General features: G+C 38.3%; 1 protein-coding gene across 2 annotated transcripts in view; it reads right to left on the bottom strand.

The window, feature by feature from the left end:
- Positions 1-1,201: 1,201 nt before the first annotated feature.
- The window catches only part of RBM41 (RNA binding motif protein 41), a 68,154-nt gene continuing 53,120 nt past the window's right edge, over positions 1,202-16,235 (bottom strand). For both annotated transcript variants that reach the window (XM_056125822.1, XM_056125823.1), the window contains 2 exons: positions 6,849-6,996; positions 1,202-1,874 (listed from right to left, as the gene is read on the bottom strand). In XM_056125822.1, coding sequence (XP_055981797.1) covers positions 1,711-1,874; positions 6,849-6,996 — 312 coding nt within the window. In that variant the 3' untranslated portion in view covers positions 1,202-1,710. The remainder of the gene's footprint in view (positions 1,875-6,848; positions 6,997-16,235) is intronic.

The raw sequence follows: 16,235 nt of genomic DNA, 5'->3' as shown, positions 1-16,235 counted from the left end.
AAGTACAACTCCAGCAATACAACCACATGTAATGTTTTATAAAATTTCTTTTTAAATCAATAAGAGAAGGAAATGAATTTATAATGTCTTTCTAATAATTACAATAATTACCTTTACCCATGCTATTTTTAAATGTGTGAATTAAAATTACCATCTGAAGCTATTTACTTTTCACCTTAAGAACTTCCTATTATATTTCCTGGAATCAAGTTTGCCACCAAAATATTCTCACAGTTATTTTTTTGGTCTAAATGTCTTTTTTTCTATTTATTTTTGAAAAAGAGCTTTAGTAGATATGGGTTTTTCTGCTTGTGAATTTCTATTTCCAAGAGTACCTTTAATGTTATTCCATTGCTACCTCCATTATGACGGATAGAAAGTCAGCTCAATGAGCAAAATCTCATTGAGGTACACTTATTAGTGAAGCTTATTTTTCTGAAGTTGTTTCCAAGAGTTTCTCCTTCTATTTAGGTTTTGGCAATTTTATGATGCGTCTGTAGATTTCTTTTTATTTTATTTGTGGTTTGTTCAGATTCCTGAATGTGCACAATAATGTTTATCAAGTTTGAAATGTTTGTTGAAATTTTTTCTGTTCCTTTCTCTTATTTTATCTGGTACTCCCTACAAAGTAAGTTGTAATGCTCAAGTGTCCTATTGATGGTTTGATATATTTTGTTCGATGTTCTTCATTCTTTTTTTTTCTATCATTCAGTCTAGATAATATTATGTCATTTAATCCTATAACTCAATGAAGTGAGCAGAATTATCCTCACTGAATAGAAAACTAAGACTCATATTAAGTGAGCCAAGGTGACTAAGTAGAAAGAATGGCTGTGAAGTTCAAATACAGATCTGGCTCCAAAATTGTACAACCTTCTCTATACCATATCTGCATTCTATTCTCCAGGAATTAGAACAAACAATTGTAGGGTTGAGGAAAACCTACCTACTTTCGAAAGAACTTTCCCAACCCATTGTACTATTTTCTACTAGCATGCTCCTCTAAAATTAATCTACTTAACATTTAATGTGTATTAGTTACATCATATTTATTGCTTTGAATTAAGTGATGACTCATTGGTAGTGAGCCACAATGAACATGATAAAATACGTATTTTAGCCTAAATACTTTCATTAGAAAAATATATAACTTTTTGGAAGATACTTATAATGGGAAAACATTCATTAAATATGTGGAATGACTTATGAAACTTATGAAAATATGTTATCACTGTTGATTTTCATTTCATCTGTTGATGTTTAGGCCTGGGGTCCTAGTCTTTTATTTGATAAGTGAATAAAATTAAGGATAAATGGGCTCAAATGAAGAAACAGTAACATTTAATTGATGTCTCAATTATGTAAAGAGTGGAGAATCTTGGAAAAACTGTATCTCTAGGGTAAAAATATTTAAGACCCCATATAAAGTTTAAAAAAATTCATTGCAAAATATACTTCATATTTTACAGCAAGAAAATGTTATGCTAAGTACCTTAAATTTCATACTTAGCATATTATCTGTCTTATATACCCTTTGATTATGGAAAATTCTTTCTACCAATTAATTTCAAAAGCTTAAAGGTATTATGATAATTTCATTTTTCTCTGGATTAATTCATTCTCTTCATTCCAAATACATAGCTATCAATACATAAATGTAGATCCGAGATTTTGTTGCACGAAAGATTTCTCAGTACTCATATCTATTCTCTAGCTACCACTGATTTCTGTGGTACTTGTAACAGATGATATAAAAGAAGCAGACTGGAAATCTGACCGTTGTTTTCTGTTCTTTCCAAATTCAATAACCAATATTTTCCCATGTAGAATATATCCATTGACTAGCTGCAATGCTTGCCATGCAATCTCTTTACCTAAAAGAGAAAGGAAAAACAAATAAACACAAATTTTACAGAGGGGTAAACGATTCAATTCTGTTCTAAGCCTAGACTGGGATGTTTAGCCTTGGAGTTAAAGGTAGACTAGAAGCCTATGCAAATAATTTGGTGGGGAGGGTGTTGAGTCACACCTGGTGGTATTCAGGTCTTACTGGTGGCTCTGTTTTCAGGGATCACTCTTGGTGGGGCTTGGATACTCTGTGTGGTATCAGGGATTAAGCACTTAAATCCCTGTGCTATATATTTAGTACTTATCCAGTTTGTTTTATTATCTACTCCATAATCTCAAACTTTTGTGACTCAGCAAATTCAAATTAATGTCAATCAGAAACTTTAAGTGGAGGTTTTAAAGTATTGTATTTCAAAGACACAGTAAAGAAATAGGAATATAGACAGCATGCTAAGGAAGGCTAAATATAATTATCTATTATCCATATATGGGAGAGCCCGGCAAGCTACCGAGAGTAGTCGATATGCCAGACACAGTAACAACAAAGTCTCCAATGGAGACGTTACTGGGCCCGCTCGAGCAAATCGACGATCAACGGGAGGGCCTTTACCTTACCTTATCCATATATGTGAGATTTTATCTTGGAGAAGAGTTTGTAGGTATTGTGAGAATAAAATCACTTTCAAATTGAGTAACACCAACAAAAGTAGTTATGGTACTGAGGACATATTGTTAGTTTTTCTTCTAAGGGGAAACTAAAAGGAGTCCTCATTAGAATAAAAAAGTTTTAAGATAAGAGAAAGAACACATGGAGGGTGCGGGATCCCGGAGGAAAAAAAAAAAAGAAAAAACAGGTTCCAAAAAGAGCCGAGTTCACCCGCAAGTTCCAGATGGAGTAGGTGCCGCATCCCGCCTCCCCCAGATGGAACCCCGGTGACCAGAAGCCTCTACAAACACAGCTCGAGTATGCGGGAACGAGGACCTTTTCTCAAATCTGCCGGACTACACCTCCCAGGTAACCTCTGATTCCGGAAGTCACGCCCACAGCCCGCCCCCCCAGCGCCATCTTTGAAGCCTTAAGCATAAGAGAAAGAACACATGGAGGGTGCGGGATCCCGGAGGAAAAAAAAAAAGAAAAAACAGGTTCCAAAAAGAGCCGAGTTCACCCGCAAGTTCCAGATGGAGTAGGTGCCGCATCCCGCCTCCCCCAGATGGAACCCCGGTGACCAGAAGCCTCTACAAACACAGCTCGAGTATGCGGGAACGAGGACATTTCTCAAAACCGCGCGGCCGAGTAAGCGGCCGCGCGACATCTCTCTATATACAAAGTGATCAATGAGAAGTAAACCACCCAATCTTTCTCCCTGAAAGTCAGAGTTAAGTTTGGAGCACGGCCACAGCCCCAGAAACACAAGGACTTAATGCAGAACCCAGCAGCTTAGAGCAGAAAAGTGAAAGGACTATGCGTTAATCCAGGCCATCAAGTCTGCCAGAGGGGAAAGGGTGTTGCCCCATTCGCCCTCTCTTCTCTGGAAAGAAGGATGGCGGCCGCATGGGAGCCTTGTGGACAGCAGGTATGAGCCGGGGGTGTGGGGGCGACTAAAACCTCATGGGAAGGGGGGCGTTCCGGTCCGTCCTTCACGCCCTACCGAGGTCACCAGTTGCCCCCCACGAGCGGCTCTCCAGCACGGCCACAGCCCCAGAAGCACAAGGACTTAATGCAGAACCCAGCAGCTTGGAGCAGAAAAGTGAAAGGACTATGCATTAATCCAGGCCATCATGTCTGCCCGGAGGGGAAAGGGTGTTGCTCCCTTCCGCCCTCCTCCCTCTGGAAAGAAAGATGGCGGCCACATGGGAGCCTTGTGGACAGCAGGTATGAGCCGGGGGTGTGGGGGCGACTAAAACCTCATGGGAAGGGGGGCGTTCCGGTCCGTCCTTCACGCCCTACCGAGGTCACCAGTCACCCCCCACGAGCGGCTCTCCAGCACAGCCACGGCCCCAGAAGCACAAGAACTTAATGCAGAACCCAGCAGCTTGGAGCAGAAAAGTGAACGGACTATGCATTGACCCAGGCCATCAAGTCTGCCGGAGGGGAAAGGGTGTTGCCCCATTCGCCCTCTCCTCTCTGGAAAGAAAGATGGCGGCCACATGGGAGCCTTGTGGACAGCAGGTATGAGCCGGGGGTGTGGGGGCGACTAAAACCTCATGGGAAGGGGGGCGTTCCGGTCCGTCCTTCACGCCCTACCGAGGTCACCAGTTGCCCCCCACGAGCGGCTCTCCAGCACGGCCACAGCCCCAGAAGCACAAGGGCTTAATGCAGAACCCAGCAGCTTGGAGCAGAAAAGTGAAAGGACTATGCGTTAATCCAGGCAATCATTTCTGCCCAGAGGGGAAAGGGTGTTGCTCCCTTCCGCCCTCCTCCCTCTGGAAAGAAAGATGGCGGCCACATGGGAGCCTTGTGGACAGCAGGTATGAGCCGGGGGTGTGGGGGCGACTAAAACTTCATGGGAAGGGGGGCGTTCCGGTCCGTCCTTCACGCCCTACCGAGGTCACCAGTTGCCCCCCACGAGCGGCTCTCCAGCACGGCCACGGCCCCAGAAGCACAAGGACTTAATGCAGAACCCAGCAGCTTGGAGCAGAAAAGTGAACGGACTATGCATTGATCCAGGCCATCAAGTCTGCCGGAGGGGAAAGGGTGTTGCCCCATTCGCCCTCTCCTCTCTGGAAAGAAAGATGGCGGCCACATGGGAGCCTTGTGGACAGCAGGTATGAGCCGGGGGAGTGGGGGCGACTAAAACCTCATGGGTCGGGGGGCGTTCCGGTCCGTCCTTCACGCCCTACCGAGGTCACCAGTCGCCCCCCGCGAGCGGCTCTCCAGCACGGCCATGGCCCCAGAAGCACAAGGACTTAATGCAGAACCCAGCAGCTTGGAGCAGAAAAGTGAACGGACTATGCGTTGATCCAGCCCATCAAGTCTGCCGGAGGGGAAAGGGTGTTGCCCCATTCGCCCTCTCCTCTCTGGAAAGAAAGATGGCGGCCACATGGGAGCCTTGTGGACAGCAGGTATGAGCCGGGAGTGTGGGGGCGACTAAAACCTCATGGGAAGGGGGGCGTTTCGCTCCGCCCTTCACGCCCTACCGAGGCCACCAGTTGCCCCCCACGAGCGGCTCTCCAGCACGGCCACGACTCCAGAACACAGAAACCAATTTCTTAACTATCTGACTTTCAGTAGAAATACTTCCAGGGTCAATAGGTAAAATAGCAGAAATCCAAAACCAACATTTAATTCTTGAACCCAGCTGTAGAAAGCAAATCACTTCACAATGCTTTTTCAGCATGTCTGATTTGGGGGGGGGGGGTAAACTCTAAATAATAGTGGTGAATCTTTTATTGAAACAATCTAATCAAAGCGGATAGAGTGTTAACTAGAATTCATCTGCCTCACAGGGACGGGGAGGGGTGGGGGGTGGGGTTTTATTGGGGTTCTTCATGGGAAAAAATAAGTATTGGTAAAGGGAAATGTGTTTGATATTTGCATGACTGAGACATAAACCTGAAAGCTTTGTAACCTTTCCCACAGTGATTCAATAAATAAAAAAAAAAAAAGTTTTAAAACGTTATAGGTATCTGGAAGCTTGGCGTATGACAGTATATACAGAACAATATTAAAATTCCACTTATAGGTCTCAAAGGCTGGAGTCAAAAAATTTCATGAGTAGACAAGCAGTATCTTTAAAATAAACAAATTAAAGCCTCTCATAGTTGCTAATATAATGAGCAAAACAAACTATCTCTTTAAAAGTATACCACTTAAGAGTCTTTTTGTTATATTCAATAAATGAATCATACCAGCTGGGGATTTATGACATACATAATTTTCAGTTGCAAAAGGGTACGCACAGGGCCAGATAGTACACAGATCAGTATCTTGAACTGTCTTGAATGTGGCTGTGACCATTTTAATGGTTCAAATCCTGGCACCACATATGATCCACTGAGCACAAAGTATTGACTATCTCCCAGCCCCTAAAAAGAATCAACTTCTTTTGGGAGCCAGAGAGATAGTACAGGGGTTAGATGTTTGCCTTGCACATGGTAGACCTCATTGGATCCCTGGTACCTTATCTTGTTCCTCAAGCACTACAATGAGTGATCCCTGAGCAGAGACTCATGAATATATCCTGAACAATGCAAGATGTGACCCCAAGTCAATAAAATAACCCACATACTTAAAAAAAACCTGAAAATCCATTGTGTAGAGGATCCAAAAATCTTCAATAAGATATATTGTGGTATAAGACTGAATCAAGTGGGGAGGATTTTGGCATGATTCATGTGTAAAAATCACTTTCCTGTATATTTATATTACTAGTATGTTTATACATGATAGCTTGTGGACAATAAAGAAAGGTGCAGCTTCTACCTAGCCTTACCCTCAGAAGAAACTCTGATCTTTCATAGAAATGGATATTCCCATACTATTTTCCCTTTGGTTTCAGATACATATATTAAGATAGAAACAGTACTTGAAAGAATATTATATCACCGGCCAGTTATTCATTACTAGTGAATTAGCATATTTGCTTGCAGTCTCTTAAGTCCCAAAGGAATAGGACACAGCATAATTACAAGTGTTCTGGTAAGAATACCAGTATATTTCCAAGGAGCACAACTATAAATTTAGATAAGTATTAATACTGCCAGCAAAAGGAAAGTAAATTTAGTAAAGCAATAGGAAAGTACCAAGACTGGGCAATACTGAGGATAATGGGGTGAAGTTGTAGTTCACTGTCAAAAAAGGAGGTTTGAAAAGAGGACATGGGGCATTGACAGTATATTTTCTTTACTTCTCTCCCCTTCTTCCCATGTGTATATTCAAACACATGCTTCTTGTGTGCCGGGGAGAAACCAAAGGGCTTGCATTGAAATTGGAGAGTATAGAAGTAGTCTTTATTGCACTGATGCTGTGGATGAGAAATCATTGAGATGAAGTTACTTACTGGGGAAGGTGATAAAGGCCTGCCCCCTCATCCTTCCAGTCATCATCCGGAATTGAATTGGAGGTCCTTTTTTCTCCTGGAACCGAGCGAACAATGAGACAAGATCTCCTTCAGTCACTCGTGGGCTAAGATTCTTCAGGTATAGCACCTAATATAAACCGAGGATCAACAGAAATATCACATGAGGGAGGCAAGGTAGTTTAATGTGGTTAGAATTAGTTTTAGATAAACAAATGGTGGATTGAATGCATGCCATCTAAGTTCATGCCCCCCAGGAAACTCTCTAAAAAATAAGCATTTTTTAAAAACACTGAACCCACAAGGATAGGAAGAATAAGGACACAGCCAATGGCAATATTCTGGAAGCAATGGAAAAATATGAATACACTGGAGAAAGCTGAATCTTTAACCAGTAGTGGGGAAAAGCCAAAACCAACCCAATATATACCTTGAACACCTTGAGAACTGATAGCTTAAGGTACTTCTGGGAACGAATATAAATTAAGTGGGTGATGCTCAGATAAAGCAGGTAGGTTGAGAGCTGTCTAAAAATAATTACATCGTTACATGTATTCCCCTAAGTTACTAGTATAAGTCACTCCCTGGTGAATAATGAAGATGCATTCTCTCAATATGGGGAATACCACAGACAGATGAAGTTGTGAATAGCTTCTGAAATTAAGGAGATAAAGAGCAACAATGTCCACTGAATGCTGAAGGCATCCCAGATATTTCCCACTTGGCTGCTAGAAAGTGGTAGTACCCTCCAAAGCAACAGTTCAGAAGAGTCTTCTTTGAACAATCTGATTAATATAAAGAGGAACGATTGAAAAATTGTGATCTTGACCGGAGAAATTTCTCCAATAAATAAACAAACCAGATGGCTTGAATGTGAATCTCAGGCATGCCTATTCTGTTGTAGTATGGCAACAAATACTTGGAAAAGGTATGAAATTCTACCCCAAGACACTGAGAGTTATGCAAGCTAATGTTATTCTAATAAAAACGTAAAATAAATGAAGTGCAAAGTCAACAAGAAATACTCATATGATGAGAGCTTTCAACTTGTTTTGTCCCCAATTACAAATATGAGCAAGGGTTATTATTATCTGAGAAATACTTCTAATGTGAAAGACAGAGAACACAGCATATGAAAATGAAAACAAGTGATTGAAGAAGTCCTCAAAAACACCATCACTAATGCCTCCAAAAAACAAAAGATGGTATTCTATAGAAACAGGCTGCTATTTAAAAAAATGAATATTCAAGAAAACAAAGCAACTCCTTAATGCAATTGAAATTAAGTTGCTACTGGCTTAAAATAGATTGCTACAATTTTAAGATGTTGTAAGTTAAGTTTCATTGTAACCAATAAGAAAATGCTCTAAGGAAAAGGAGATGGCTCAATGGTTGAAGTACCAGCTCTGTACTAGGCCACAAGTTTGACCCTCAATACTGCCTACATAAGCCAAGTATGATCCTGGAAGACTTGCTGTTTCTGTCTGGCAGTCTTGCTGTCTGTGATCCCTGGTGAGGCAGGCAATTACTGGCAAGTACATGTTTGAACGCCATCATTAAATATGTGAGCCAAGTTAAACACTACCAGAAGTATAGCCAAATGTGCACATATCACAACTAAGCCTGTGTACAAAAGTCATTAGCAATATGACAAGACAGAAAGGAGACAGAGAACACTTAGAAAAGATACCCGAAAGAAAATTATAAAGGAAAGGGGGCTGGAGCAATAGCACAGCTGGTAGGGCGTTTGTCTTGCACGCGGCCGAACCAGGTTCGATTCCCAGCATCCCATATGGGCCCCTGAACACTGCAAGGAGTAATTCCTGAGTGCAGATCCTGGAGTAACCCCTGTGCATTGCTGGGTGTGACCAAAAAGCAAAAAATAAAAAAAAAGAAAATGATAAAGGAAAAAACATATGACTACCCCCCATACAAATATCAATGTAATATGAGGAAGGCTGGAGTGATAGCACAGCGGTAGGGTGTTTGCCTTGTGTGAGGCTGGCCCGCCTGAGCCGGGTTTGATTCCTTTACCCCTCTCAGAGAGCCTGGCAAGCTACTGAGAGTATCTAGCCTGCATTGCAAGTATATTTGATATACCAAACACAGTAACAAGTCTCACAATGGAGATGTTACTGGGCCCACTGGAGCAAATTGATGAACAATGGGAGGACAGTGCCACTGTTCATGAAGAAGGCTGATCAAGAGATAAAAAGAATAAAAGGACTAGAAGAAAGAAAAAAACGAAAATGGCTATATATAATAAGTAACCAACAATTACTTTACAGTGAAATTAATCAATTTCCCTAATCAAAAACATATATTAGCTGGACAAATTTTTAAAAAATTCAACTACTTATGGACTATAAGAAGCTTAGATTGGGAACTTATTATTATGAACACACATACACTGAAAGTGGAAGGATGGAAAAACATCTTTCATGCAAAGGAAAACCAAAAGAGAGGACAAGGGCAACCATGTTTATATCAAATAAAAAAGACCTATATAAAACTGTCACAGAAAATAAAGAACATAATAAAAGGTTTCATTCACCAAGAGTATACTAATAGTATAAATATAAACACACCTAACATCAGGACACCTAAATGCATGAGACAAACATTTAAAGAACTTAAGGAAGCAATAGGCAATATAATAACTCCAATTTCAATACCTTGTCTCCAATAACTGATAGAGCATCCATATAGAAGATCAAAAAGGAAACATAGGACTTGAACAATACTATAGACCTGACATAAATACAAAAAATACACCAGACATTGGCAGAATATATATTATTTTAAGCATAAAGAGAACATTCTCTAGAATAGATTACATATTACATACTCAAGAAATAAATCTGAACAGATTTTAAAATACTCAAATCATACCTCTATTCCCTATTTACACTGTAATGAAACTAGAAATCAATGATAGAATAAAAACAAGAATATGCACAGATATGTGGAAATTAACATATCCTTGAACCATGATGGGTGAAAAAAAGAGAAACCAAGAGAAATTAGCAAATTCTTGAAAAAAAAAACCCACAAAACAGGCCAAAATGTGCGTAATACAGCAAGAGCATTACTAAGTCAGAAACTTTATTTTTTGGGGGGTTCACACAAGGTGTTTGGGGTGCTTAGTCCTAGCTCTATGCTCAGAGATCACTTTTGGTGGTGCTTGGGAAACCGTGAATGGTGCCGGAGATCAAACCCAAGTGAGCTGTGTGCAAGGCAAGAGCCTTCCTTAACCACTGTGCTATCTCTTCCGGCTTGAGGGAAGTTTTACCAAAAATGCCTACATTAAAAAAGAAAAACAACTTAACTCTGTACAACAAATGAAGGGAAAATACAACAAAATACAAAATACAAATGAAGGAAAAAATACAACAAAATTCATAAAATTAAGATAAAAGGAAAACAAATCAACTAGAGCTGAGTTATTTTTGAGAGATTAACAAAATTAACTACCTACCTACAAAAAAGGTGCAAGATTCAAAATAAAAAATAAAACTGATAGTACAGCTGATGACACAGAATTAAAAAGAATAAACCAATAAGTTGGATAACAGAATAGATTACTAAATATAACCCACTAATAATAAATCATAAGATACAGAAAACCAGAACAGCTTTTAACTAGTGATGAGATTAAATACTTAATCAAAAACCCGCCAACAGGCACCAGGCATATAGCTCAGTGTAGAGTGTGTGATTTGCAGGTATGAGACCCAGAATTTAATTCCTAGTACCTTCTTATCCCCACACATACACCTGCCAACAAAGTCTAGAACCAGGTGGCTTCATGAGTGGATTCTGTCAAGTATTTAGTGAGGAATTAATGTGCCGGGGAAATGATTCCATGGACTGGAGAGTTTGCTTTGCATGTGGGAGCCCTGGATTTGATCCTTGGCACCACACTGGAGTGGCTCTAATCACTGAGCTGGAGTAGCCTTGGAGCAATGCTGGGAATAGCACACAAAAACTAATAATTAACATCAACCCTTCTCATATCCTTCAGAAAAACTGAATAGGATAGAACACTCCTAAACTAATTTATGAAGATATCCTGATAGTAAAAGCACAAAAAGTGTACAAGAAAACTACAAGCCAATATCCCTCATGAATTTAGGTTCACAAATTCTCAACAGAAAACTAGCAAAATGACTTCTAAACAATATTGAAACGATGATATCCAAGTGGAAATTATCCCTATGATGCAAGAATGCTTCAATATATGAAGAGCAATCAATGTGATACACCATACTGATAGAATGAAGGGTAAGATGAAATCTAAGAATCATTTCAATACATACATAAAAACATCTGAAAATCTAAGGTTAGTAATTTATCTTCGTATAATAAAGGGCATGTATAAAAAAGGCCATAGCTTTAATGTCATACTCAACAGTACAAAATGAAATGTTTTTTTTTCTGAGCAAGGATGTCAACTCTTATCACTTGCACTTAACAGATTTCTGAGAGAGAGATGGATGGAGGGAGGGATAGAGGAAAGAAGGAAAGAAGGGCAGGAGGGAAAGACAAAGAATGGAAACTAGAAAGGAAGAAGTATGGACATAATATGTCCTACATCTAGAAAATCATCAAGACTTCACAGTAACACTTCTAGAAGTAATAAAGAAATTCAATTAAGGGGCAGAAATTGGTATCAATATGCAAAATTCAGTAGTGTTTCTTTAAAAATGAATTATGTTAAAAGGAAATCAAGAAAACAATTTTACATCAGAATCAAAAAGAATGATAATTTAGGAGTAAACTTCGGGAACCAAAAGAATTGTATACCCTGATGTATAGTGAAATAAAACACTGATGAAAGAAATAAAAAACCCATAAATGTTAAGATACTGTATAGTCATGAGCTATAATGTTTTATGTATGAAAGAATTTCCACATTTCCCAAAGCAATTTACAGTCAAATAATCTTTATCACAATGACAATGGCAACTTTTTTCAGAAATAATAAAATCCCAGAAATAAACTAGAAGATAACATGTGTGATTAACTGATCTTGACAAAGGCGTGAAACTATACGCTCAGGCTCCTTCCACATTGTATAGTACAGGGGGTAGGGTGCTTGCCTTGTCTGGGGCTCATCCAAATTTGCTCCACAGCATCCTGTATGGCCCGAGCCCACCAGGAATGATTCCTAAGTGCACAGCTAGGAGTAATCCCTGAGCACTGAAAGGTGTGGTTCCAAAATAATGCATCAGAAACAACAAAAGAGTACACAATGTGGAATATGGTAGGAAAAGTGGGTTTGTCAGGCTCGGTATGTGGCTTAGTGGCGAAGCGCTTGTCTTCATGTATGAGGCCTCTGACTCAATTTCAACTCTGCATAGTGCTCCAACATTGCTAGAAGAAACCTCCAAACACTGAGTAGGGAGTGACACCCTAATATCATGACATATAAAGTGCTCACACAACTTACCTACAGGCTTTTTCCCCCTGTAGAAAAGTTCATGCTCTCTTTTGAACTTGTGTATCTCTCTCTCCTCACATTTTCTTTAATAAAATTTTTTCTTCACTAAATTTCTTGAATAAAACTATTTTGCTCCATTAAAAACAAACAAGCCCCCCCCACTAACAACAAAAACTCCACACAGAATTTTAAGTGGGAGAAGAGCTAAACAGACAATTCATCAAAGAGAAAACACAAGTGGCTAACACATTCTCCTCATTACTGATTACAAGGAAATATAAATTAAAATGAGAAAATCACTCACTCCTGGGAAAATGACCTATATCAAAAAGACCAAAATTAATGACTGCTAGTAGAAGAAGAACGCACCTCATGTACTGCTCACTGCACTATTATTTAACTAAGACCTGGAAATGCCCCATGTGCCCAACTAGATGAGTGAATAAGAATGTATAAATAAACAAATTTAGCAAATAAGTATGTAAATATATAAATAAATATAGTCACATATAAATCTACTTAAACAAAGTAAAAGAACATTGTCTAATGAAAATTATATCTTAAGATTGCAGATATAATGTTACCAGTGGAGGCAGGGGTGAGAGGGGAATCAATGGGGGCACTTGGAGTCCAGTGAACTGTAGCGGAAGGATAGTGGTATTTAGGTGGTGGGTGTGGTATGGTAACATTTTAAAGGGTTCACACTCCTACGACTACTAAACTCCTACTACTCTCCAAACTTCCAAATTAATGTTAGCACAATTAAAAAATAGAGGGTCAGAGATATAGATCAATAGAATCGAGCACATGCTCTGCATGCAGGTCTGGGTTTGATCCCTGGCACTGCATGGGTCCTTGAGCACGATGGGCATGATAAACAGTTACCCCCAAGTACTGAGATTGGTGTAGCCTCTGAACATCACTGTGTGACACAAAAAACAAAATTTAAAATTCTTTTAAAGTAAACTTAGAATATTCATATATATCAGTAATCTCACTTCTGTGTATATACCCCATTGAACTGATATCAGGATCTGAAAGAAACAACTGGATTCCTTTGTTCAGTGTAATCACAAGAGCAAAGAATTGAAGCAAAATCCAAGTCAGTCCATTAACAGATAAAGAAAATATGGTATATAAATTCAATATTATTTATAGTTTTATTAAATATTAAAAAGGATATATTGTAATTCAATACAACATAGATTAAATTTGGAAGAATTATGCTAAGTGAAATAAACCAAACACACAAGACTAAATATATATATATATATATATATATATACCAGTTATCTAAAATAGTTTAAGTCATAGAAGCAGAAAAAAGAATGATATTTACCAGGGGCTGGGAGGAGGGATAATCAGGGATGTGTTCATCAAAGTGTTTCACTGAAAGATGAATGAATTCTAGACATCTTCCATACAGCACAGTGCACACAGTTAACAATATTTTATAGGATACTTAGAAATATAAGAGAATGTCCAGTATTAACTATTCTTACCAAATGAAAATAATTTGGGGGAGAGGGGAATTTCTGTAAGTGATAGATCAATGTTAGTACATCTAATATAGTCACAATTCCAGGTATATTCTTGCATTAAAACCCATCATGAAGCATGCACTAAATATGAACAGCATTTCTTTATGTCAGTCATACTTCAACTAGAAAAAGAAAACTTAACCAGGAGCAAAGGACCTGTTTAAATTTTGACTGAAAACCACAAAATTCTTTAATTGCTCAAAGAATTAAAGACACAAATTAATTCACAAATTTCTTGTTAAAAGATTGGAAGACAATATTGTTTAAAATGTGCACACTATTTAAAGCTTACAGAATTAATGCACTCCCTAACAAAATCATAATAGAATATTTATAGAAATAGGAAAAATTACATAATTCATATTAAAACACAAGAAACCCTGGATGACCTAATAAATCTTGAGATATAGCAACAAAACTGGAAGCCTTATAAATCTGGATTTCAATGCATAGTTTAAATCTGCAGCCAATAAAATAGTATGGTATTGGCATAAAGAGACAAAAGGATGAATAGAACAGACCCACACATATACACATAACTGATCAACACAGGGACAAGAATACAAAATGGGGAAAGACAGACCTTTACATTCAAGGTACTGGGAAAAAGTTTAATAAATCTACATGTAAAAGAATGGAATTTGATTCTTACATCATTCATAAAAATCAACTAAAAATGGATTAAATGCTTAACCACTGTACCAAAAAAACCTCTCAAATCCCAGGGGAAAACTAGGAAAAATTTTCAAGGCTTGGCAATGATTTCTAGGACACTACATCGGAAGCACAGACAACAAAAGTAAAGACAAAGTGGGATTACATCAGATAGAAGAGTTTATATAAATCAAAGAAAGCAATCATCAATGTGAAAAGATAATCTATAAAATGGAAGAAAATGTTAGAAAATCATGGATTTAATATGAAAAATATGTAAGGAACATCTACAACTTATTACCAGAAAAAGACAAATAACCTAAATTAAAAAAATAAACTAAAGAACTAATAGACTTTTATTCAAGGAATGCACACAGAAAATAACAAGTAAAACTCTTGCTCATCATGGGTAGGTTATAGAAAACAGTATGAAAGTTTCTTAAAAAATTAAAAATAGAAATATTGCACAATCTAGCAATCCTACTTTAGGTACTTATCCAAATTCATTTGAATCAGGACCTGGAAGAGATATCTGAACTTACATGTTTGTTGCAGCATTATTTATATAACCAAGAAGTAGAAACAACCTAAATATACTCATCCAGAAACTGGAAGGAAATCTTGCACAACATACATAAAACTTGAAGGCATTTTTTTCTAAGTAAAATAAGTCAACCACAGAAGGGTAAATATGAAATTATTTCTACAACAGTCAAACTCATCAATCAGAAAGTAGATCGGTGGTTGTCAGGGGCTAGTGAAGAAGGAAACGGGGAGTTTCATTCAAGATGATAATGTTCTAGAGATCTGCTAAACAACATTTATGCCTATAGATACTGTAATGTGCACCTAAAATTTTATTAAGAGGGAAGTTTCCACCTAATTTGCACTTACTATATTAAAAACATGGAAAGAAAAGCTATTTATTAGGTAGCATTAATTATGGAGCGATAGCACAGTGGTAGGGCGTTTGCCTTGCACGCAGCCAACATGGCTGACCCGAGTTCGACTCCTCCACCCCTCTCGGAGAGCCCCGCAAGCTACCGAGAGTATCTCGCCCACACAGCAGAGCCTGGCAAGCTCCCCGTGATGTATTCGATATGCCAGACACAGTAACAACAAAGTCTCCAATGGAGACGTTACTGGGCCCGCTTGAGCAAATCGATGAACAACAAATTGATAGCTTAAAGGAACATGAAAAGAATTTAGATAGGAACAACCAAAATAGATCTAGAAAGAGTCCACTTAAATGTCATAACCAGTGAAATATATAACAATGTAGTAAGTAGTACATTCTGTCTCAAAGTCAGACATTCATATATTGAACATTTAACTATGTACATATCTTAAAACTAAAGGCACAGAATAACTAGTGATTCACATAATTCTAGGTGGTCTACAGTTTAAGTTTTGAAATACTCACTGTGAAAATATCCTCAAGTTAAATAATCATAGAAAGGGTTACGTGAAACATACTACAAATTTCTCACCAAGTAGAAAAGATCCACACTAACATTCCTTTGATATGAAAATTTTTAAAAATCAAGAAGGCTTCTGGTTGGGGTGGCTCAGTCACTTTTGGCTTGGTGTCTCCTCTGCTTCAAAAATACACATAGATACATCTGCACATATGGGTATGTATATATGCATGTATGTATCTATAACATACATATACTTATATATGTATATATGTATATTAAGATACAAAAATACAGCTGGACTTGGAAACAA

Source organism: Sorex fumeus, unplaced genomic scaffold (genome assembly GCF_029834395.1).
Source record: "Sorex fumeus unplaced genomic scaffold, SorFum_2.1 ptg000058l, whole genome shotgun sequence".
NCBI lineage: Eukaryota > Metazoa > Chordata > Mammalia > Eulipotyphla > Soricidae > Sorex > Sorex fumeus.
The sequence above is the reverse complement of the archived record's forward strand: the minus strand, read 5'-3'. Positions and strand labels throughout refer to the sequence as shown.